General features: G+C 43.2%; 1 protein-coding gene and 1 long non-coding RNA gene across 3 annotated transcripts in view; one reads left to right on the plus strand and one right to left on the minus strand.

Moving 5' to 3' along the window:
• The first annotated feature begins 1,217 nt into the window (after positions 1–1,217).
• The window catches only part of tmeff2a (transmembrane protein with EGF-like and two follistatin-like domains 2a), a 123,725-nt gene continuing 101,354 nt past the window's right edge, over positions 1,218–23,588 (plus strand). Inside the window, exons 1-3 of one of the 2 annotated variants that reach the window (XM_037110956.1) lie at positions 1,218–1,418; positions 4,474–4,914; positions 19,100–19,209. In XM_037110956.1, the coding sequence (XP_036966851.1) occupies positions 4,725–4,914; positions 19,100–19,209 (300 nt within the window). In that variant the 5' untranslated portion in view covers positions 1,218–1,418; positions 4,474–4,724. Of the gene's footprint in view, positions 1,419–4,041; positions 4,915–19,099; positions 19,210–23,588 lie in introns of those variants that run through there. The other variant, XM_037110957.1, reaches the window with a different exon arrangement.
• Positions 14,399–22,770, minus strand: LOC119026507. Its single transcript, XR_005077171.1, has 3 exons — positions 22,605–22,770; positions 22,359–22,519; positions 14,399–14,586 (listed from the first exon to the last, which is right to left on the minus strand). It is a non-coding gene; the product is annotated as an uncharacterized LOC119026507 (long non-coding RNA).

A 23,588-nucleotide genomic window follows, 5' to 3' on the forward strand; every position in this document is an offset into this window, starting at 1 on the left:
TAACCGATGAACGAGGATGAACTGGGAATGAAAAACAGCTCCGTTGTCTCAACCTGTGTTCACGGACACGGCCTTGTGTTAAATAAATTGTATCGAAAAGCATGAGTTATGACCATGTGTTCGACAGCCCGATCATGACCCGTGACCATTTGATGGCTTTCTATTCCCCAAATCAGTCCCGAGCCACTCAGCTGGGGCGCTGTTCAGTGTCAGATCTGCCAGTTGTTGAAAAATGCGTTTTCTTTCTTGTGCAATGTGTTGCATGTGCCAAAATGGTTAAATAGAGACCAACCAATAAATGGTCGCTCTGACTCAGCTGGCGGTTGCTTAATAAACCGAAATCTGGCAAGTAGTTTTTTTTTTTTCCCCTCTCTGCCTGGAATAAGGAGGACTCTGTTGAAGTTTGGGAGCTTTTGTTACAGGTTTCACTGTTGTAAGCAGGATCCTCTTCACATCTGTGCTACTGGAGAAAGAGCACACACTTCACTTGAAGGTTCCTCTATGGCCTTTATAGAGAAAACCATTAATGGTCCGACTTTACTCCAGTTCCTCTTCCTATTATTCTCCCATTTCACACACCAGATTATACACAAGGTTGCCTGGAAAGCTGCAACTGTACAGTATGCCCAAATGCTTCAGTGGACAAATGAAGACTGCTGGAAGCGAAGAGAGAAGCCTCGCTTTGAATTCCAAATTAGCGCAAGTACAAAGGCAGCCTTGGGTCGCCTTGCCACTATCTCGCTAGTTAGTCCTCTCTTTTCCTCTTCCTTGTCATAGTTTAAGGCTCACACTAAAAATATTCTGTCATCTGGTGCTTTCGCCGTCTTCGCCCTGATTATTTAGCCTGACAAATTTGAGGACACAACACTACATGTCCTGAAACTTCAAGCACTGTAAGAAAATTAGATTTCCCCTGCTACATACATGCATATTGGGGGACACAAAATATATATTCAGTGTGAAGTAAACTCAACTCACAACACTGGAATCTCTTCCTGAGCATTTTGTGTCCCTGATCCGCAAATGGAGTTACAGCTGCCCCCTTCATATGTCCACCTGATAACATGTGACTGAAATTCCATTTTCAAGTCACACATTAAAACCCTGAACCATCTCCATGACAACCGAGCAGACGCCATCTGCCCATTAAGAACGTCCGATGGGGCTGAAAGCTCTGAAAAATTACATGGTTTTGGGTTTTAGTTCAGGCATTTCCTGTTTTATTTTGTAGGATCCTCCCACATGTGTGTCACCTTTTGTTTTCTGTCTCTTTCCCTCCTCTGTGATTACTCTCATTGGTTTCACCTGTCCCTGATAATTATCCCTGAACAAAGGGAACACACCGACAAAACGCAAAGGAGTCAATCTGTGTGTCTTCCTCTTGGTGTTGCGTCTGGCTTCCTTGCACATTTTCAAATGTAAGTATCTTTATAATTCTTAGTGTTTGGCTTTGCTTCTGCCTGTTTTCTTTCTGCCTGTTTTTGTCACCTGACAGTTTTTTATATCAGCTCATTATTAATCAAATCTTGCTTTTTGTTTTTTTACCTGTCGGAGTTTTGGATTTGGTTCCTCTTTGCAAAAATCTGACACCTTCAGCTTAGACTTTATTGAAACTAAACTATAATTTGAAAGTTCAACAATGAACCTTTGAGCCTTCACGCACAATTTACTGAATGATTACACACATTTATAATTACCCATCTTATTAGCATCTCCTGACACTTGTCTAATTGAGCAGGTCTAAACCATGCTCCTTGAATGGTTAGCCAGAATTTCTTGGCCCAAAATGTAAAGCTACATGAATCAGTGTTTGGGACACTCAAACTGACACATGCATCCCTTCAGGCTGCTACAATCAGTTTGTGTACACATGATATGTACTGAGGACGGACCAGATGACTGCGACTGTCTGAAACATGTTGTTCAGAGTGAATTATCTCCCAACAATGCAGTTACTCTCAGCTCTACGGAGCATTTTAGCGTATTTCATTTCCTTTTTGTTTTACAACCTTCAGCTTTATTGTTGTGGTTCACTTCAGCTGCTCTCGTCAGCACCATGTTCAGATACAGCAGGCGGCTGTAAACCCTAAAAAAACCCACTGTATGCTGTCTGCCTGGAAACAAACAGCAGACAGGACAACGTTAGCAACTAGCTGGTGAACGCAGTGGAGCTTTTGGCTACAGCAGGAGCTGGTGGAGACTTACGTTCATCAGGAGTGACAAGAAACACGACTCCAGTGAATACTAACGTTGATCCGTATCTGCTGGATGTGTAAAATAATCAGCCGCAGAATAAAATGATGGCAGGTGACTTTTCAGCAAACCAGAGCTACAAGTCGCACATATCATAGTGACATTTTTACAATGTGTGTTACAGTATGTAAGTCACATAGAAATAATAACTCACGTCACGTAATGTGAGTGATGTCACTCACTAAATGACGTTGTTTGGTGCGTAAACCAAAAACAAACCACTCTTGACTCTTGGTCACAAACAGGATCTGCCGAGGTAAAGTCCTGTGATTGACCCACCCAAGCACCTCTGACTATTCTCACTCGTTATACTGCTGCACTACAAGCGGCACTTCAACAGGTGATGCTAAAAGGTGTACGGCCACTGACCAGGTCGCCATAACTGAGGTGTGAACAGGCTGCTTCGGCCACATGAAGCCCTGAGTTGGTTCCCACCAACACCTGCCGAAAAAAAAATCTCTTCTGAATCTACATGTTTGGCTGTGTCAAGCCGCCACTCTGTCATTTTGTTTGCTGCTGGTTGGTGCTGGGCAGTTAGAGTTCAATATGTCTATCGGAGCGTTTCCTGCTGGTAATGGTCGCCCGCGGGAGTCCGGGAGAGTCCTCGTTCGCTCGGTCGTACAGTGAATATCCACGGGCTGTCAAACCGAAACAATGAGCTCAAAGGAGGGTGAAAACATGTGTAGAAGCGCCGGGTTGAGACGTAATCATCTTCCCTTCAGAGTCGGATAACTCGGAGACAATATCCAAAATAGTCATACGCTGAATTCATGAAAATAGGAAAAGTAAGACATCCGAGTTGTGATTTTTTTTTTTTTACTGCTGAGAGTAACAGCACAGTTGGCGCTGTTGACACACTGACAGCCGTGCGTAAACTCAATCCCCATCGCCAACATCTCAGGACCATCTCAGTGTGTGTCTATACGACTGGCCTCAGATGAAACCGGCTTGTCATGGAGCCAATTAGCCCAGACAAACGATGTAATGACATAACGACCTTTAAGTGAGAGGCAACAAAAGGTTTATTTATTTATAGTCGACTGCAGCTTCGCTTCTTTTGGTATCATGAGGTCAAGTGTCTATAAAGTCGCGGCAGGGCTTTAACAGCAGCTCCTTTGTTTACTCTCAGGGCTTTTCCATGCTCATGGCTTCTAATTTCCGCGGTTCAAAGAGGCTAAGTGTTCTCAACCTGATGGCGGACTTGACCTCCTTAAAACTTGTGCGGGTGCCGTGTGCGCATTCTCGGGCTTTCACGGGCCGAGAAGCGTTGCGAGCACCAGCCCCTCGTGATGGCTACGCGAATATAACATCGAGGTCTCTTCGGGAATCTCCTGCCGGCAGAGGACCCAGGAATAGACCACGGTGTCGTTTCAAAGCCGAGCAATTATCCCAGGCCGGGGCTGGACGAATCGATTCCTGCAGACTTGTTTTTAAATGCTCCCGGCCAATTATAGAGGCCATCCTCACCCCCCCTTACACCGCCATATCTGCAGCGGAGGCATTGCCGACTGATAGGAGGACCGGGCCTGGAGCACTCTGTCTTTCTTCTCCTTTACTTTTCTCTCTCTATTTTTTTTTTATCTCTCTTTCTGTCTTCTTCTCTCTCTTTCTGCCTACTCCACCAGTGACATATTCCAATTATGAAGGAGGAGCACACCCCTCCTCTTCCTCCCCTCCCTCCCTCTTCTCCATGTGATCATAACCAAGGTGGAACCAGCTGCTGGAGAGAGAGAGGAGGAGAGAGAGAGACAGAGAGAGAGAGAGAGAGGAGGAGGAGAGAGAGAGTCACACAGTACTCTCTGCGCCTCTGAACGCAGCGCACATACAAAGTGAACGGGAGGACCGCTCAGCTCCGCGCTCGCTGCCTCAGCCCGTGGATACTATTTCCAAAAAACCAAAAAGCCAAAAGAACAACAGCCTCCCTCTCTGCTGGATACTCTGGCCACATCCTCCCAGTTTTTTTTTTCTTTACAGTTTCTATCACCTCCTTTTTTTTTCTTTTTTTCCTACACCGCCCTCTTGTTTTATTCTTTCCCCATCTTTTGCTCTCTCTACCTCCTCACTCCGCGCTCTTCCTCATCCCTGAGCATCCTTTCCTCCACCCCTCCTCCTCCCTCCTTCCTCGCAAGTCTTCTTCTCGCCTGCCTGGCTAACTTTTCCACCCGACTCCATCCCACACCAACCTCCTCCATCCCTCCCCGGTCCCTCCTCTTATTGCAGCAGCAGCAGCAGCGGCGGCAGGAGGAGAAGCAGCAGCAGCAGCAGCAGCAGCCTCTCCTGGAAATCGGGCGGAACCCATTTGGTCAGTCTCTACACGGGGAGCACTACTGCTACATGGGGCGCACGGTCTCGCACGGAAAATGCTCCGCTGTCGGTCTGTAGGCGCCCCGCTGAACCTGCCGGGATCGGAGTTGTCGGTGCGCGTCTGCGTCTCTTCCCCGCCTCGCCAGTGCCGTCGGGACCAGTGAGATATGGGTCTGTGCGTGGCGGCGCAGGCACCGCTCGAGGAGCCCCGGCGGCTGCGCCAGTGGAGCGGGACGGCGGGAGGCTGGCTCCGGATCACCCTCGTCTCATTCCTCGCCACTTTACCTGTGGAGCAGCTGCGCGCCTTCCCGTCCTCCCTCAGCGACTGCCAGACGCCGACCGGCTGGAACTGCTCCGGTGAGAGTCTCGGCAGAGTTGTTGCAGGCTGTTGTTCAGTGGCTCAGTGTTACAGGAGAGGATCAAAGTTTAGCAGAGCTCCTCATTGTGTTACTGTGATGTGTTGTCCAGCAGCTGTGTCGGGGGGGTTTCATTGTGTCGGCTGCAGATACACCGCATCGCCCCGTGGCGAGAGGATGCAGAGTTTTTTTTTTTTTTTTTTTTGGAGGGGGGTCTGTGAGTTTGCCTCAGAGCATGACAGCGAGCCATTCACCGCCGATCACCTCAGAATAATCAGTCGGCAGGCACAGAGAGAGGGATGATCGATCCGATCAGCAACAGAGAGGATGATTATTATTTTTTAAAGATGAATTAAGCTGAGAGGAGGAAGAGGAGGAGGAGGAGGAGGGTGAGGGGGGGCAACGTGATGTGCGCCACAACAATCATTCCAGCACACTTGGCTTTTTACGCGACAGACGCTGGCTGGAAGTCAGAAGATAGGAAGACTTCAGGGGTGATCAGTCCGACAGAGTGTGGTAGGGAAAAAAAAATGTGTTAAAACATCCCCATTATTTAAACCAAGTGTTACTTTTAAATACACATGTAGTCGTTTCCTTTATTAGGCCATCGAGCTGCAAACTTGTTTTTCTCTCCTCGGGTGCCCAAAGCGATAAAGAAAAGAGTGAAGAGAGAGGAGAGGACCGGGCTGGAGAGAGAGAGAGAGAGAGAGAGAGAGACAGAGAGAGAGAGAGACAGAGAGAGAGAGAGAGAGAGAGAGAGAGCTTCCCTTTTGTAAATCAGTCGACTGTGCCGCCATATATTTCCCCCGTCGCCCCTGTTCCAAGTCTGAAGCCCTTAAAATAGCTCCGAGCCGATTTCCACGCTGAAGTCACGGGCAGGCAGCGGGATTGATATTATAGCTCATAAACAGCCGCGCACACGTCGATGTGGAAGTCTTGAGTGGCCCGTGTTGTTTCTGCAGGCTGCAGCTGAGATGTTAACACGCAGATTATCAGAGAAGCGCTTCTGTCACACCGAATGTGTCCGGACACACGGAGCTCGTCAGGATGTCAAAGTTTTTTGTTGTTTTTTTTTAATTAATTTGCTTATGTTGATAAAGAAGCTGATTAAAACACAAGCAAGACCAAAGGAGAACATCTTTATTATTATTATTATTATTATTATTATTATTATTATTATTATTATTAAAGGAGCATTGTGTGGTTTTGGGGAAAGACATGTTAATCAGAGGGACAATTTAACACTGTTTTGCTTTGTTCATATGTGGCGGACCCTGCCACCTCTCCAGCTTCAAACAGTGTTCTAGGGAGCTCTGAGGACAGTCTGTTTATCCATTATGGGGAAAAACAAAAAAAAAAATATTTCTTGAGTTTGAATTTCTTCTCCAAAACTACACAATGTTCCTTTAAGATGTGAAACATCTGGGAGGTTGCAGTCATTATTTTTAAGGAGGCTCTGGAGGGATTTCACTGGTAGTTTTCATGATGTTTAAAGTCTTGCGGTGATGTTTCATAATGTAACTTTGCAGGGATTCCCGCCGGTGTTAAAGCGGGATGATTATTCAGATCCCTCCAGTCACACGGATCTCCACATGTGTTGCATTGGAGCGCCGCTTCGTGCTGCTGCTGCTGACGGTGCCGATGATTTGCTTGTAATGACGGATAATGGTACACATCCTGTCCAGATACACACTCGCCTACCTTGCATTCCCCACTTCCTGACACACTCTCATGCGCATTTTCGACAAAAGGCTTTTATCCAACACGCCTTGAGGAAGCTTAAGTGCATATGCTGCTGCTGCAAAAAAAAAAAAAGATGCAACACGTGCCCAGCACCAATTAGAATTAATAGAGGAGAACAAGTGGCACGTGGTCCGTCGTGAGAAAAGATAAACCTTTTTTATTTTTTCAGTGATGATAGCAAACAGAGTAATTGCTCAGGGCTTAATTATCCACACTTGCTGTGAACAACAGCACTGACGTGTGACAGTTTTCAGTCCGAGGAGAACGAGGCAGACCGGGGGAACGGTTCGGTGATGAGTTCGATGTCACTTCCCTGCTAAGATACACATAATTACGGGCATTGTAGTGGTGTAATGGAAGCGGGGACGGGTCAGTAGTTTCAGCAGTGCCGCCTTTGAGCGAGCAGTGAATGAGATTCTGTTCCGTGGAGTAAAATAGAAGGGAGGGGGGGGCAAACAAAACTCGGGTTGACAGAGATTGTCATTCTGTTCAGTTTGCATCTGCGGACGGCCGTGAACAAGTGCCAGTGTCGCCGAGGCAGAACAGAGGAGCCCAACATGATCTTGACACTGAGTTGACCGTTGTGTTGTTGCATGAGTCGCGCATCAGTGAGACCGGAGCAGAAGAGAGAACGTGCTCCCGCTTCACATGCTGTATGTTCTGCAAATATTTGGAACTTGTAATCTACACATAGGAAGTGCCAATGAAAACATTTATTTTGAGAATTTCCCACTTCCTGAATACATTTCTGTCATTTCAGTAGTTAATGAGAAAAGGAGAGAGAGAGAGATGCTTTTAGCCCCTTTTGACAGAGGATATGTCACAGTTAGAAAAGCAGGTGTAAAGAATATTAATTAATGACGGCATGCTTGCTCACTCCGATATTAGCAGAGCCTTTAGCTGCCTAACGCTCCAGGATGTTCACCAGCTAGTCCCTGAGTGTTTCCCTCAGTTTATCAGGATCGTAGCTGGAGTACAGAGCGAGATACCGGACGCAAAATATGGCACCTGTTCAGTCCAATCAGACCAACATATCTACGTTGTGAGCCTTCTGAGAGAAAACACCACAGAGAGGAGGCGAACCGACACGATGTTCATCCCTCGACTTTGTGTAGGAAAGGCTCCTGTTCGCGGTGCGTTTGCTGTCTCATCAGTGATATTTGGCTCTGGACCTGCCCCAGTTGGTCACGATATTATCAGCCCTGTGACTCATTTGGATGAACAAATCAGTGGTTAACCTCCTCTCTGAAGTCTGCTCTTTCCTTTTGTGGATGCATTCCTTCATTAGAAATCATACAACGTAGATGTGTTGGGTTCTTTTAGTGTGTTCAACCCAGCTGTCATCATAATCTGGCTCCAGAGCAAGATGCGGTGACGCGATGACCTTTCGTTCCTTCTTTAGGGTCCTTGGTTATGCGGCCCAGTGACTGCAGTGTTTTTCCCTCTGAGCCCGCAGACTTCACACGGTGATGACGTCAAAGAGTTTTTTCATTTCTGCGCTCAGTTCATGGAAAGTTTTACAAATATGAAACCTCCGTGGATCCAGAAATTCATGATAAGCTGAGTCATAATTCTTCTTGTTTCTCTTTTGTAATGATTGTCTTCAGGGAAAATAGCTTTTTTTTTTGGGCTGCAGGGGGAATTTATGGCTACAATCCCGTGAGCTGCTACCGGGCAAAAATTGGAAGCAAGCACTGAGCAGCACTGCCGTATCTGGCTCAGGACAATAGATTGATGATCGGAGTTTTATTGCAACTGTTTATTGCAAACAGCTGTCTGCTGCTGGAAGCCATGCTCACGAGAGTGGTGAGACTTTGAAAATCATGCTGGCTGTCAAAACCAAAACGATGAGCTGAAAGATGCTCACCGCAGAGTGATACGTGATAATTCATCCCTAGGAGCAAAACCCGTCTCAAACTCATAGTCATTTGCTCCATTTTGCATGAAAGTTGACACTTCAGTCTCATTACCAACCTGTCAGACGCTGATGACGCCTGACCCCACCTACGATCCCAAAGCGTCCATGTTTTTGATGAGCTGGAATGAAAAAACAACTTCCTGTCATGCTTTTATTAAACCAACTAGTCCAAAAACATAAACCAGAAGTGCGGTCAGCGAGGTCTTGCAGTGATGTGAACGCTGCATCTCTAATGAAGTTTTCCATACAAGTCAAACTCTTTTTGAAAAACAAATTGGACATGGTTTTATACCCATCCAGCACAGTCGACTGTGTTTTCAACATTTTGTGTAATTATCACAGTCAAACCATTGGTGGCATTTTGCCTGTAATATTTTGGCTTGTACCACTTTAGATAAATGAGCGAAGTCTGTGTTATCTGTAATAGGTGCACTCGCAGACTTTGGCCCGATATCAGCTCGTGTCTTTTTGCCATTTTATTCATCCACATTACAAACAAATTGAAGCGAAGACTGTTAATTTTTCATCTCGCGCTGCCTGCCCCCCTAAGTACCAATTTCAGTCCGCCTGATTCGGTTTCATTTTTTTTAAACAGAATCAAAATAGTTTCCCGGCGTTGTGTTGGCGGCGCTGTATGAATTTATTTACTCCTATACTTTACATTTTCTGTGGGAGTATTTCACAATCCCTTCTCGACTGAACACCCACCCCCCCACACACACACACACCCCCCATCCCCCACTATTGTTAACTCTGAAAGGCCGTGTGATGCTTTCATAGTTGAAGTGACAGGAATGAGTGCAGAATATGCAAAGCCCCCTGTAAATCCCATCAAGTGGAGTGAATTAGCAGCGGCCTGGAGAGAATTGGCCATCTGCTTTCAAGATTTGTCAAGACGGGGGTCAAAAGTACTTCTCTTGCACGGCGGTCCGCACCTCTAACAGAAAACATGGACGGAATACTATGAATTATATGTGTCGTCGAGGACTAATCAAAGACGGGTCAGAAGTTACTGATTAGAAATTCGAGATTTGAAGGCTGTTTAACGGAAAAAAGATTTATTTTCAACCATTCATAAGAAAAAAAAAACACATTGAACTTCCTTTAATTAAAGTTCACTGTCACAGCTCACTGGGACATTATGTTGATGTGAGTGCTTTTAGTGCTCAGAGTTATTGTGCCTTTTAATAAGCGAATAACAAGGGCTCTCTCTCTCTCTCTCTCTCTGTAGCAAACATTTCAAAACCTGTTGCGATGTTATAGGAAAGAGGGAAGAAAAAAAAGCACCAAAAGAGAGAGGTCAAGGAAGGATGTCTCACCGCTGTGGTTGTTCAACCTTCATTATTAATTTAGCGCTGCTTAATTATTGATCAGTACAATGCTTAAAACAGGGAGGGAGGACTCTTTCTTCTTAGTGTTGTGAAATTGCAGGTAGGCAGGTGGGGATGCATTTGGCTGACAAGCCCTCTCTCTTAGACAAGTAAGTGCTTCGCTTGCCATCTTAATCGTTAGCATACAAACATTACCTTTTCAATATTTGATGTTTGCCAGCTTGTTTTCGTTAATTATTCAGCTGACTGTAATCTCCTCCTGGAACGGCGGGGGCAGGAGCAGGAAGTGTACGTTTCCCCCGGAGCCTCCGACACGGTGCAACCCGGCCCGCGGTGCACGGGACCGTATCAGCCAGCACCCACGAGCGCTGAGCTGAGAGACGGTCCGAGAGAGGGAGGGAGGTTTCACTCTAACTCTAGTGTGTTTGTAGTTTTTGAATAGTATATTAACAGATAACAGACAGAGAGAACAAAAAAACAAATCAATAAGTAGCACCACACCTCAGATACCCAGTAAACAAAGACAGATGGAATCATCATATAGTGACATAATATTAAATGTCAATATTAACTGTATTAGTGTGACAGAATCATTTATCACCAAGATATTTTCCAGCATCTGTCATCATCGCCGTCCTTTTTGTGATGATGTAAGATTCAAATCTGTTACATTTCTAGAGTCTAATATTAAACTTTAAATCATATTAAAGAGCTGCAACTTCCAGGGAGAGTTACTGTTTCGTGGTGTTCAGGTTTCAGGGAAATTAAGCTTTGAGAAGTTGTTTTTTCTTGGAGTCTGTTTCCGCCTCACACACTCTGTCATTGGAGGCAGTGTGTTCCCTTCAACTGTGAGTTTAACTACTGTTTTTCATGATGGCGTAATATTTCACAGGAAGAGAAATGCCCTTATTGTTTGTGCCCATATCCAACACGACCGCCAGAATCATGCTGGCAACGTGTGTTTCTGCAAACCGCTGAGTGCTTGAAGTGGAAAAAGAAATAAGTGCCTAATAAGTCCACCCCCTTCACGTGTTGGCGGGCGCGTGCGATGATTTGCGGTGGAGGGGTTTCAAACTTGTGTGTGTGTGTTTTGTGTGTATGTGTGGGTTTGCTTGTCCCCGAGGAATAAATTGGCCTACGTAAAAAAATAAAAAATAAAAAAAAACATAATCACAAACAGCAGTGATTCTATTTCTAATAGATTATCAGTAGGTTTTCTTGCCTGATTCACTTGTGGCACGCAGAAATAAATACAGCAGCTGCTGAAACGATCGCTGCAGATTGCGAGGAGGCCTCGGAGCTCCGTCTGAACAACTCCATTTGAGTCGGGCACCAAAAGGAGGCGGGTGGCGCTGCGGTGCACCTCGTGGCACTCGCGCCTCCCCGGTGTGATATGGAAAGGACAGAAAAAGAGCACTGGGAGCCTGGGAGAACTGCCAGAATGCGAGAAAGGATAGGATGAGATCTTGTTTTGGTTGCAACAACACACAGCTGGAGGTGTCCCGGCTTTCAGTCAATATATCATATTTTTGTCAACGTGAACACGACTGTTTCACGTGTAGCGCTGTGGAAAACGCAGCGTCGAACTGCGATCAGTGTCTTGGCAGACTTCTTGCATGTAACTCCACCACCATCCCTCCAACCTTTAGATAAGTCAGGTCATAAACAGAAAGAAGGAACAAGATATGACACGTATTGTAGGAATCTCGAGGAATGTCACTGAACATATCAGCAGTTTGCAGACTACAGCCTGCAGTACAAAACCCAAAATGACCTTATGTCTAGACTACAGTGCTTCATGTGTGAAACTAAACTTTACAACATTGTGAAGTAGAATGTCACAGTGTTGTGTATCTACAGCTAACGTGTTAGGTATCATTAGCTTTAACTTTAGCTATCATTAGCTATCAGCGATCAATCACAGTCACCTGCCCAGTTGTCTCTTCTCTCCTCACAATACAGCTCAGCTTCTCCCTGTTGTTTCCTCTAACCTTTGTCTGCTTCCTGTCCCTCTGAGACCAGAACGGTTCCTAAAACCGTGCTCATCATATGCATGTACACACTTTCACCCTCACCAGTGTGACAACAAGCTTTACAATTTATAGTTGTATTGACGAACGTGACCCCAGTTTTGCTGCGCTCCCTTATGTGAGGTGATCTCCAATTTTGAGGTAGAAAACTACCTTGGAAACCTGTCACGTAAACATCATATATATGTGGTTATTAGAAACTGATGTCTACATCATGTTGTAAAAACTTCTAACTCTGACTCAGGGTTCAATATCTAAAAGTTAAGACATTGCTGCAGTATTTCACACCATAATTAATAATAGATTCTTTCACTTATCAGGACTTTTTTTTTGGATAGTCAGCACTTCCAAGATGTGTCTCCATCAAAAAGATGAAACGATACTGACAGTTATGGTTGATTCATGTCCGTCAGTGATTATATATCAGCCCACTGGAAAAAATGCTTATCTTGAAAGAACCAATCTTTGTTGTTCAGACAAGATTTAAAGTTTGGGGAGGGGGAGATCCGAGCCCAAGTGTCGGAAGGAAATAGGAAAGTGTTTTGCAGCGTTAACTGTCACTTTTCTCATTTTTTCCCCTTTTACTACACAGGCGCTCTATTTATTTCAGTTTCTTTTCCGACAGGCACTCTGAGTTTCAGCTCAGAAATGGATCCCAGGTGTAGGAGATGGAACAATAACAGTAAATGTTTTACTTTGTTAAATGGTGTGGATGTGAATGCTACAGCCTGAAATCTCAAGGGGTGTGCACAGCTGTCAGGGTTAGTGTCTCTACCTGCTCAACGGAAAAAAAAAAAAAAACGATTTGTGTTTGGATAAACATAGAAAATGTCAGAAGGAGCCATTGAACAAATAATCCAAATCCAATTATCATGTTGAGATTTAAACTACTCTTTAAACCGTTTTCTACAATACCTTTAAATCTCTGTTTCACTCTCCAGGCAAATCTCCCTGACAGCCCTTATTTTAGCCTTTGACTCATGTTTGTGTTGTCGGCGTTCAGAAATTGCTTTGTCACTACAAATCTTGTTGATAGCGACGCTGATGTGTTCCAAACATATGCACTCATGTTGCAGAAATCCAAACAGCCGCTCCTTAAGAGAGATCGGAAAAAGCAACAGCCAAATTGGTTTTATGGGTTAAAGACATACATCACTCGGGAAGACGAAAACTAACTTGCACATCGGGGTGATTGTGTTTTGAAGTATATTGCATTCCCAAAGCACGTAACTGACAAGCATGAGAAATTACCTCTCAGGTTGTACCAGTTCTGTAAATCTATATCTGTACTGTGCTTTGAGGCAATCATTGTCGTATAATTAATTGAGAGTTCTGCAGAATTTTCTGTGAAGCTCAGGCCCTGTTGGCCCTGAGGTGATCATCTGGGACATTTATTCTATTATGCTTTATACTTGTTTCCATCAGACGCTTGACATCCATAACAAAAGCTGATACGTCGCTGGCATCCTTGTAAACTGTTCTGAGAAAGAAAGTCTTTTGTGTTTCTAGTGTCGGTACCATTTCCAGTTGTTAACCCCACCCTGCCGTTTTCCAGCGCTGCACAGAACAGAGCTGCGAGGAGCAGCGGTTGCGAACGCGAATCAAAGTCTTCAGTTATTGTCTTGTATAGAAGTATGGATGCTCACAATTCATTCACAACTTCACGCTATGAATCAAAGGCATCATATATACAAAGAATAATGCTTAATTTCCTGGCCATAGGGGTTGTTAACAGATGTTACACATACAGAAAGAAGGACTGGAACAGGGAGAAAAGGCGCGATTGACAAAGGCTGCAACACCAACAAATGGCCTTATTTAACTTAACATAATACTTTTTATTTTTGTATGTACCTTTTAAAGCCTGCAGTATCTGTACTTCTACTAGTGTAGACAATATGTTCTGCTACCTGTGTTTATGTGCTAACGTTAGCTACCCATACTCCCACCTGCCAGTCTACACTGATGTAACAGGGACAGATAGATCAGTTTTTGGCGATGTATGCCTTCAAAGGGGTGCAACACTGAAAAACTTCAAAATGCAGTAGTGATCATAGTGACAATGTAATGTTATCTCGCTAGCTAATTGGCTACGGAGATATCAGCAAACAAGTATTTTTTTTTGTTGTTGTTGTTGTTTTATGCTGGTTATAAATAAAATGACCATGAAACATTAACATGTTCTCATAACCTTCAGTTGGAAGTGCACCTCTGAAAACCTCCATTTGCAGGGCGCAGTGGCCCCAACACCTCACCCCACCCTTCTATTCCATCAGGAATTTGGAAACCGTACTCTTGGGCACGAACACACAAAACAGAAGGGTAGGGCTGAGTGGTTCAGGGTTAATTGGTTTATTGGTATTGAGCCAAGGTGTCCTTTTTACATGTATCTTTAAGTCTTCCTTGCAAACTGTTCTCCTACTTTAAATGATCGTTTACAAATCAAGCATGTACTCGTCTTGTTCTCCGGCTGCTGAGGATGTCCAAGCTGCACATCTGTTTCTTTGTAAACAAGATAGTTTAATGGCATGACGACAAGCCGCCCTCTGTCTTCTTCCTTTTATATTAAAACAGTTGCTGCCGCTTCGTCTTCTCCTTTTTTTTTTCTTTTTTTTTTTGAATGATTTTCCATCGCCTGCTGTCCAGGAGACCTTGAACAAAAATGTGAAGATATCAAACATCAAATTAGTAGCCTGGAGCAATTTCACAACATATCCCGTCTAACAGAGAGTCCACCAGCTGGTGTGGAAAGGATCTGATATTTTCCAATCATTTGTATACACCTTAGCCAGTAGCATGATTGTGATCATAACAATCTCTCTCCAATGAGTGTTTTCAGCATGTCACTAGCCTACAGGGGTGCCAATGTTTGTGTGGCTTTCCACATTGCTTCTTATGGCTCTCTTGGGGCTGAGGGCTTTGTTCCATCCATGCACTCCAAATGTCGAGACCTCTTATGTCACTGCTCTTGGCTCAATGATTGCATATTTGCACAGCGAGCACGTGCTTTATGGTCATTCAGGACCCTGGCAAGTAGCAGGTCCGTTTCAGCATTGAACTTCTGTTCCATGGGGTATTATCACCCGGTAGGTTGTTCAATGCCAAAGAGGGCTTTTTTTCAAGTGGGAAAAGGGCATGGGTTATTACTGTTACATTAGGAAAGGTGCTGAGTCTAAGTGCCCATTATAATAAGACATATGTGAATAGAAAATAGCATTGTAAAATATCTGACTGGTGGTTAAGAGTTCAAAGCTGAGGGCATTGACATAAAATCTGCCAGTTAAAGTTTCAACCAGGTCAGAAGAGAAGCTTTTCATGGGGATTATTATAGGTTTTATTGAACTTTTAGCTTGAGTATAGCACTTGTGAGATTGTTTTACCAATAGCATCTGGAGCCCCCCTGGGGATTAAACATATAGAGGTGGTTCAGGAGGCTCTTTGTCAATGAACTGGAGGTGACATTTCTTTTGGGGTGTTTTTTTTCTCGCTGCCATTTGGATGGTGGCTGTTATTCAAATGCCATTTAAACCTGAGCCAAGTATACGTTGACATGTACATTTACATTTAGGGCATTTAGCTGACGCTATTGTCCAAAGCGACTTACAATGAGCACATTTGTCACAAGAGAGAAACCAGGACATAAAACCATCAATGGAGCAAAATGAAATATGGGAGGGAGTCATGCTATGCAGGGTCGAGGTGAAGTCTGGACAAATGAGTCTTGAGTCTTTTGTGGAAGATGGCGAGTGACTCTGCTGTCCTGACAGTGGTCAGGGGTTCGTTCCACCACTGATGTGCCAAAACAGAGAAGAGTCGCGACTTCACTGAGCGGGCTTTGTTTTCTCTCAGCGATGGCGGTACCAGTCGGCCAGCTGATGTAGAAGAGCAAGGTGGTCTCACTGGGGCATGTGGTCTGACCAGTGTTTTGGAGGTAGACGGGTGCAAGGTTCCTTTGACCTTGAAGGCCAGCACCATTGTGGAGGTCATGGAGGAGGGCGGGGTCACATGGGAGAAGTTGGGAAGATTTGTAAATGAGGGGCGCTGCAGCATTTTGGATGATACGCTGCAATTGTGTAGTTGCAGAGTATGACTGAATCAAACATTTGCAGCTAGATGCCGCGATAGTAGGTAGAAAGATTGTAACAGTGTGAGACGACATGTTTTCTGAAGTGTTGTTGAGCCTGACAGTGATCGCACGTTGTACCTGCTCCTGGAGAGCTGTTAGCAAGCTGAACTTGACATTTTGTGCTCCCTATAGAGGACGTCATGCCATATGAGAATATCTGCATGAGATCAGTTAAGCACTCAATTAAGAAATTTCCGTTCACACTGGGAATGCCTGGTTAAATAAGGTTAATTAAAATAACCTGAGATTTAATTCTGCTACTTTTAAGAGAATTATGAGGATGTCTCGCCATCTGGGAGAGCAGATGTATTTTTCTGCTGTGCTTAAATTAGCAGAATCTGTCACTAACATGAGCACAGATTAAACTATGTTCACAACGTGTTCGATGCACACTCACGTGAACTGACTCACATACTGGAGGTGAAACATCTTGCATGCATTGCTTTCGAGTCAAACAATTTTCTAAAAGACCACAAAGCGTGAACTGAGACAAATAAATGAACAAGCCCCACATAGTTCATCTGTGAACAGCAAAGATAGACATCTGTGATGTTCATCTTTGGCCACAAATTCCAATTTGCCTGGACTCAGGCTCTTTCTGCACTACAGTATTTGCCTTAGTTAATGCTTCATTAAACATTTTATAAATGTTTAAAACTATAAGCCCAGAAGCTGCTATGCAGCTACAGCTGAAGCAAATCTGCATCTCAGGTTTCACTTAATTACATTAACCAGCTGGCACAATAACAAATGTTATATAAGGTGCCGCTTCTATATCCAGTCATCAAATCAGCTCTCTATGTTCTCTTGATGAAATGGCCCTGTTTTGCCTTTTTGTATGCACGGTTGGAAGACGGTTTTGACAGTTCCTCAGAGAGAAAGAGAGAGAGAGAGTCAAGGATATATTTGCTTACTCGTGCCCAGATCAAATAACTAGCAACGTCATGCTCTGGAAGAATGTGCATCCGTAGTGACAGTTGTCTAAGATAAATTGGGTTTTCAGACTCGCCACAGGTAATCCTTCTATTTCTTGGCCCTCTTTACATGTGCACTTGAGCCAAAGGTGACAACTAGTAAAACCACTGATACATTCACTTGTACATGTCATAGGTTATGTAGTGTATTGACATTTCCACAATATGCATTATTCACATTTATGACCTGGCTTTTGTATCAGGAGGTGACGGGGATTATGAGAAGGCTGCCGAGCCAATGACCACAGTTCAAGACATTCGCTACTGTGACCTTGAAAGAATTTCCAGCCTTGTTTGTCGCAACAAGACTGTGTGTTTTTGATCTTGTAAGACGATCATTTCCAAGTGTTTAATTTGCCCAAACCTAACTAGACTTTAAGCACAGTGTTGTCGCAACATAGAATTGAAACTTAGACCAAAAGAAGCACAAAATTGCAACATAAAGAAACAGTTTGCAGAAACGTACATTACCAACGTTTATCCCGGGAATTGGGCCGATACTAGAACTTGACTGGTGGAGCAGTAATATTCACATTTTAATGTATGAGGTACAAATCATGTGTTTATTTTTCATCATTGCATCGAATATTTTTTTCTTTTTTTATTACCAAAGATGATGATGAACTTGGCAATAAAATATTATAAGGGCAAAAAATAAAATCATACAAAAACAATATGTTGAACTTGGATTAAGATAAGTAAGGATAAACACAAAGCATCTTATCTTTAATGAATGCAGTTTTGTTTTGCATGTCTGAAGATGTGAGCAGATACTGACTTATCCGTGATAATATAGGATTTGGTATCTCAGTCAGGCTCGAGCGTGTCTTAAAGCTGACGTAGCCGATTTTACAGATGGGTAATAATGCATGATTTTTCACTCTAAGCTCTCCAAATACACCCGGCAGAGACAAACTGAGAATCAGAGTCTTCTTTTGGGACTGCACGACATTCCTAAACAGAGTGTAATCAGATGATTTCATGTTTTTCATCATCAAAATAACTACAGAGTATTTGTTTTTGTTTTATTAAAGAGCCCCTCCAACAACTTCAGTCACAAGGTCTGATTCCAAAATAGCCTCTACTACTGGAAATGTTTTGCTCATTAATTGGGATGACTGTGGCTTTTGCAAATATCTTCAGTATCTAACCATAATGAGTTCAAGGTTTTCACTAGTAATTTGAATTTATCTCTACAGCAAACTTGGAATAAAACATCAGTTGTGCTTCTTTTACCCTGAAATTAATAAGGTCATACTCATGGTAACAGGTCCCACCAGTAAATAATGATTTTTTTTTTCCTTTAACAACAACATTTCCAGCTCTTGTCGGTCGGAATTGGGTCGAAAATTTAGACCTATTTTTCTTTGAAATGCAAAAGCCTATGTATGTGAGGTTGCTTTTCGTAAGCAATCAGTTCAGGTAGACTACCGGTAATAGCCCCAAGCTCTAGTCTACAGTCTCAGGCCCATGTGACTATTTTGATTAAATTCAGGATGCGTTGTTGGAGTCATTTGAGGTCCCTAACAGAGCCTGAATCGGATCATGTCCCAGGTTTGCCCGACTGCAGGACAATGCCCCGGGAGTCGACCTCGTCGTGCACAAACAAATATTACAGGAAAAAACATAGAGACGACGAGAAACACGATGGATGTAGATGCTTCCATACAGGGTACAAAACGATGTGAATCATATGCCGTGGCCTCTACAGTCATTAGATATCACCTTCACCGAAGACCTGTGGAAGACTTTGCATTAAGCATTGCTCTCCAGCACCGTCATCACGACACCACATGAAGAAAAACCTTGGTTCACCCCTCCAGAGACTCGTGTTTCATAAATGTATTTTATCATTTTGGCAGCTAAGGACAAGAATGTGAACAAGCATTGTCTTTTTAAAGAGCACAGTATGTGATCAAAGCGTGTATCGTGCCGAGGGGAACCATGACTAATGGTGGACGCTCATTACGAACGACCCTGAATGGGGCTCAGGTCAGAGTTGCTTGAGGGCTGAGTAGAGAAACACTTAGTCACTCATGTCTCTTGTTGGCTTTGGTCCTCCAGGTTTTGATGACCGGGACACAGACCTGTTCCTGTGCGACACCAACACATGCAAGTTCGATGGGGAGTGTCTAAGAATTGGGAACATGGTGACGTGCATTTGCGACTTCAAGGTAAGAACAATGACACTTTTCTGGTTTACCGCTTTAGTGTAGTGCTTTTATTTTCCTCTGACGTTTGGTGTTAATTGACTGTTCGACAAATCCTTCCCTGAACAGCGATTGTCTGATCATAGCTTTACAACTATTGCATTGCATAATGTGAAGTGAAGTTCTAGCAAGATTTGGATTTCTTTACATTTTGAAGCAGTGTCCGTGGAGCTGTTGCATGAACAGTAAAGACTGAATACCGCCTTTTAAAAGCCATTTTAAAACCAAGAGTACAAGAGCTGAAGTGTAAGAAATGGATTAAAAAGACCAAGATTTTATCTGCTCGAGTTAAGATGTTATCTTTAGCTTTGCTAACCAGCTTAAGTGTGCTCAAGTGTTAATTGAAAGGCTTTTAAATAAGAATGTATTACCTTGTGGGGTAAAAGATGTTGCAGGTGAGTTAGAAAGGCAAATCTGCCACTATTATCACTGTAAACTAAATATATGTGATGGGTGGCACACCTTACCGAAATCTCAGTAAAGGGGAGCTTGCAAGTGTTGCGGGTTGCTACAGAAAAGACTTTTCTTTGGTATTCACAGAGCAGAAAGTGCTCAAAAAGCCATCCTAAAAATATTATATATTTAAGAAAGCACAGCATATGTTAATAAAGAATGTGCGTTACTGGAAACATAATGTTGAGTTAAAAGGCAATAGAGTGAAATAATATTTTAAAGAGTTATAATCATCTGGATCGAAGTCCATTGTCTTGATTGGATGATATTAATCCCAAGAGGGGCTGGCTGCAAAGTCTGAGTCCAGTTTATGGGCCCCCTGTGGAAACCCCACGTCCCTATCCTGGACCACTGTACGCCGTCCGCATTCATAAACAAGATTGCCACTGATGAGACCAAAGACTGAAAGGCCCTCGTTAATGGCATAAATCTTGGGAAATATGCCGTTCTCGATAATGACTCATACTTAACTTTACGACCAGACCTGTAATAAAAAAGGAGCAAACCAGCCGGCTGAGTATTGATTTTGGCGTAACATTTGCAAGCTTTGCAGACTAATATGCTATGCAGAGACCGAGATAAATGAAGCCACTGAGATCTGAAGATGTAGCATGTGTTCTCATCTGTCGCTTTTATCAGCGCGTCATCAGCGCCCAGGCACTAGGCATGCTGACACTCGATTGGTCACCAGTTTTTTATCTCAATTTCGTACTTCCCTGGGAGGAAACGTTAACAGAGGCCTGCAGATAAATGACATTACAGCTCCATTCCTCTTCAGGAGATCTCACACTGATACTGCTGTCGCTGTGCATCGAGGCGCTCTCTATGCTCTCAGAAAAGAGCAGGTCATACCGTGATTTCGAGCTTAATACTTCTGGTCTGAGGTCAGCTCAGCTATACATCTTCTGTTTGTTTGTGTGGGGGCGTCCTGATGTCAGTGTCATTATTTCATCAGTCAACATAAACGTGACCTTCCTGGCCCTGCAATCATTGCCGTGCCCTGAAATAATCAGTCACTCCCAATCAGCATCAAATAAACAGATCCAAGGGTTTTCTCCTGTAGGCAGTTCGCTCGTCAGAGCAGGCACGGAAGTTGTATAAATTCTCATCCTGGATGGATTTTCTTTGTTCTAAGAGAATCTACGGCTGGGTGCGCACACGCTCTCACACGGAAAAAAAAAAAAAAAAAAAAAAAACAAGAAAGAGACATGCAAGGGGCTCTGTGAAGAGGAAGTGAGTTTGCTGTGGTGGAATCAATGGACACTATTCATTGCCAAGATGCATTAGATTCACCTCACACTGAGTCTTGAAAGAGCCAAGACTTTGACTCACTAGCTGGAGTCAAACTGCAACAAAGCAACACGCTCTCCACTACCTGAAAATGAGTTGTTGTTTTGTTTTTTGTTTTTTTGTCAGCTCACACACAACACCCTGACTAATCACATCACATTTCTTTGTAATTCATCTCACAATTGCTGCTGGGAAAAGCTATTGCTGCCAGTTTGGTTTTGTTAATGTCAGGTCACAGTGCTGATTCCCAAAACGGTCGTCCATTCTAAAAATATGTGCGCTCGTGGCGCTGTGAAACACTTCAACTAAAACTGTCCACCAAAGGGTAAATGGCACATTTCATTGCTTTCTCTAATGGTGCTTTGTAATAAAGCTACTCTCTGAGCAAATACTACTCTACTACTGTACGTGCAGCTCAGATGTTCTTCTGTCTTTTGGGTGAGAGTTTTAGGTGATTGCAGTTCAAATACAGGAATCTGAGGAAAGTATTAAATTGCCAACAGATAGTTTGCTGTTATTGACTTTTTCTTCTGAAACAACTTTAATGAAATTGGATTGTTAAAGTCATAACTCTGATAACCAAGAACACACTTATCAAGTTCATTAATAAACATCTAACCCAGTAATTGCCAAGAACAAGCAATTCTTAAAAATCTTGTTGATTTGAAGTAATTGTAGTGAGTTAGTAATGAACACAAGAATAATTTCGGACCAAACATCAGTGAAAAATGTAGATGATACCGTTTTACTCTTCGAGAGAATAATCAGAAACATGTTCTACTGATGGATGCAGGTCTGGAGCAGGAATACAGTATACAGTATATACTTAATTTGTCCGTAATCTGCCTTTAGCATTATCATTTATCAATAGAGCCCAACCAATATCGCAGTTTGCTGATATTATCAGCCGATATCACAGATATATCACTATTGGTGTATGTAACAAAAGATAACATGCACCAATTTGATAACCACATTTAAGGCATCACTGCAAAAAAAAAAAAAAGAATGTGAGTATATCAGCTGCATGTGTTCAAGTTAATTAACGTAACAATATCCCAACATTACGCTAAAAGGCCAACAGCAGACAAATTAATTGCATTAATTTGTAAGGCAAACACACAAAAACACAGCTAATAAATTGTGTCTGAGCACAGAACAGGAAGTCAGACAGCTCTGCGTGCAGTTTTATGAGGATGGTTTGTTTACAAGTTAGATACTAGATTGCTGCATATTGCAAGTGGAATATCTGTAAAACCTTCCAAGGTTTATGGAGACTCCTGTGGAAGATTTTGCAGATGAATGGGAGACAGGTGTTAACACAGCAGATGTGAGTGATGCGATGGGTCATTTGTGTCGGCATTACTTACATCTCGATGATGCTGACCACAGGCCGGGGTCAAAAAGTACTTCCAGTCGTCCAGATGGGATGGATTTAGTACACGTGTCCATAAACTAATTACAAGAAAGTTCAGCCAGAAAGTGTTTTTTTTCTTCTTTTTTCGGGGGTTGGCACCCTTCACCACACAGCCTGCAAGAGGACATCTTTGGGTTTAACTCTAGAGTCATGCTGTCTCGTTTGAAGTTATGTGCAGATAAACAAGACAAATACACACGTTTTTATGTAGAGGTGTTTCTGCCATTTTTTAGGCTCTTGCTTGCTCATGGTGATGTTGCTTGATTATCCAGCCCTGTTTCTGGCTACAGGCCATGTAGGGAGGATGCTTACTGTGGAGTGGTAGAGGACATCCAGCTTGTTAACGGTTTCCTTGGGACAGTTCCTGGGGACTATGATAATTCCTCAGGTTAGCTTCATCAGAAAAAACAGTTGACTGTGAAAGCAGCTTATCACGACCCATATTTACATTTCTTGTTAGGTGGTGAACTCTTGTGGCCGTTGTAATTATTACAGTAGCAAAGATGGAAATGGGACGAGGTGGTACAAAGAGTGTATAGGTAGGGGCAAAAGTAAATAGTGAGTTATTTATTCATGGCGGTATGCTAACCAGAGTTGCATAGCAAACAAAGTTATTGATAGTCAAACCACAATGTTTTCCTGAACATAACCAGGTAGCTGTTTTGTCTTAACCTAACCAAGTAGATTTAGCACCTGAACCTTACCAAGAAGTTTGCATTATATTGCCTTAACTTAACCAAGAAGTTGTTTTTCCCTAAACCTAACCAAGTAGTTTTCTTGCCTAAAGCTAACAAGTTATTTTGAGTGCCTAAACCTAACCAAAAAACAAGCGTACGCACTTAAGTGTGAGCATTCGATGAAAGTCCGTCATGTTCTGCTGCAAGGTTCTTCTTGTTTTGGGAACGATGATCCTTTTAAGATTCACAGGCGATCAACCTATAGAACCATTTAGGTGTGAGGAGTTGTTGTGACTGACACAATAAGAAGACGCAGAAGAAAACAAAGTTACTTTTGTGGCCGTGTTGCGACGTGCAGTCAGGCACATTAACTGAAGTGTGCATGGATGATTCACTCATGTTGGACCAGAAAAATCAGGAAGCCAGAGTCACTGAATGTGTGCAGCACCATTATTTTGTCTGAATGCCTGTTACAACAAATGCACAATAGCTCAGGTCCAGTCCAT

This window comes from Acanthopagrus latus, chromosome 9 (assembly GCF_904848185.1).
Source record: "Acanthopagrus latus isolate v.2019 chromosome 9, fAcaLat1.1, whole genome shotgun sequence".
Classification (NCBI taxonomy): Eukaryota; Metazoa; Chordata; class Actinopteri; order Spariformes; family Sparidae; genus Acanthopagrus; species Acanthopagrus latus.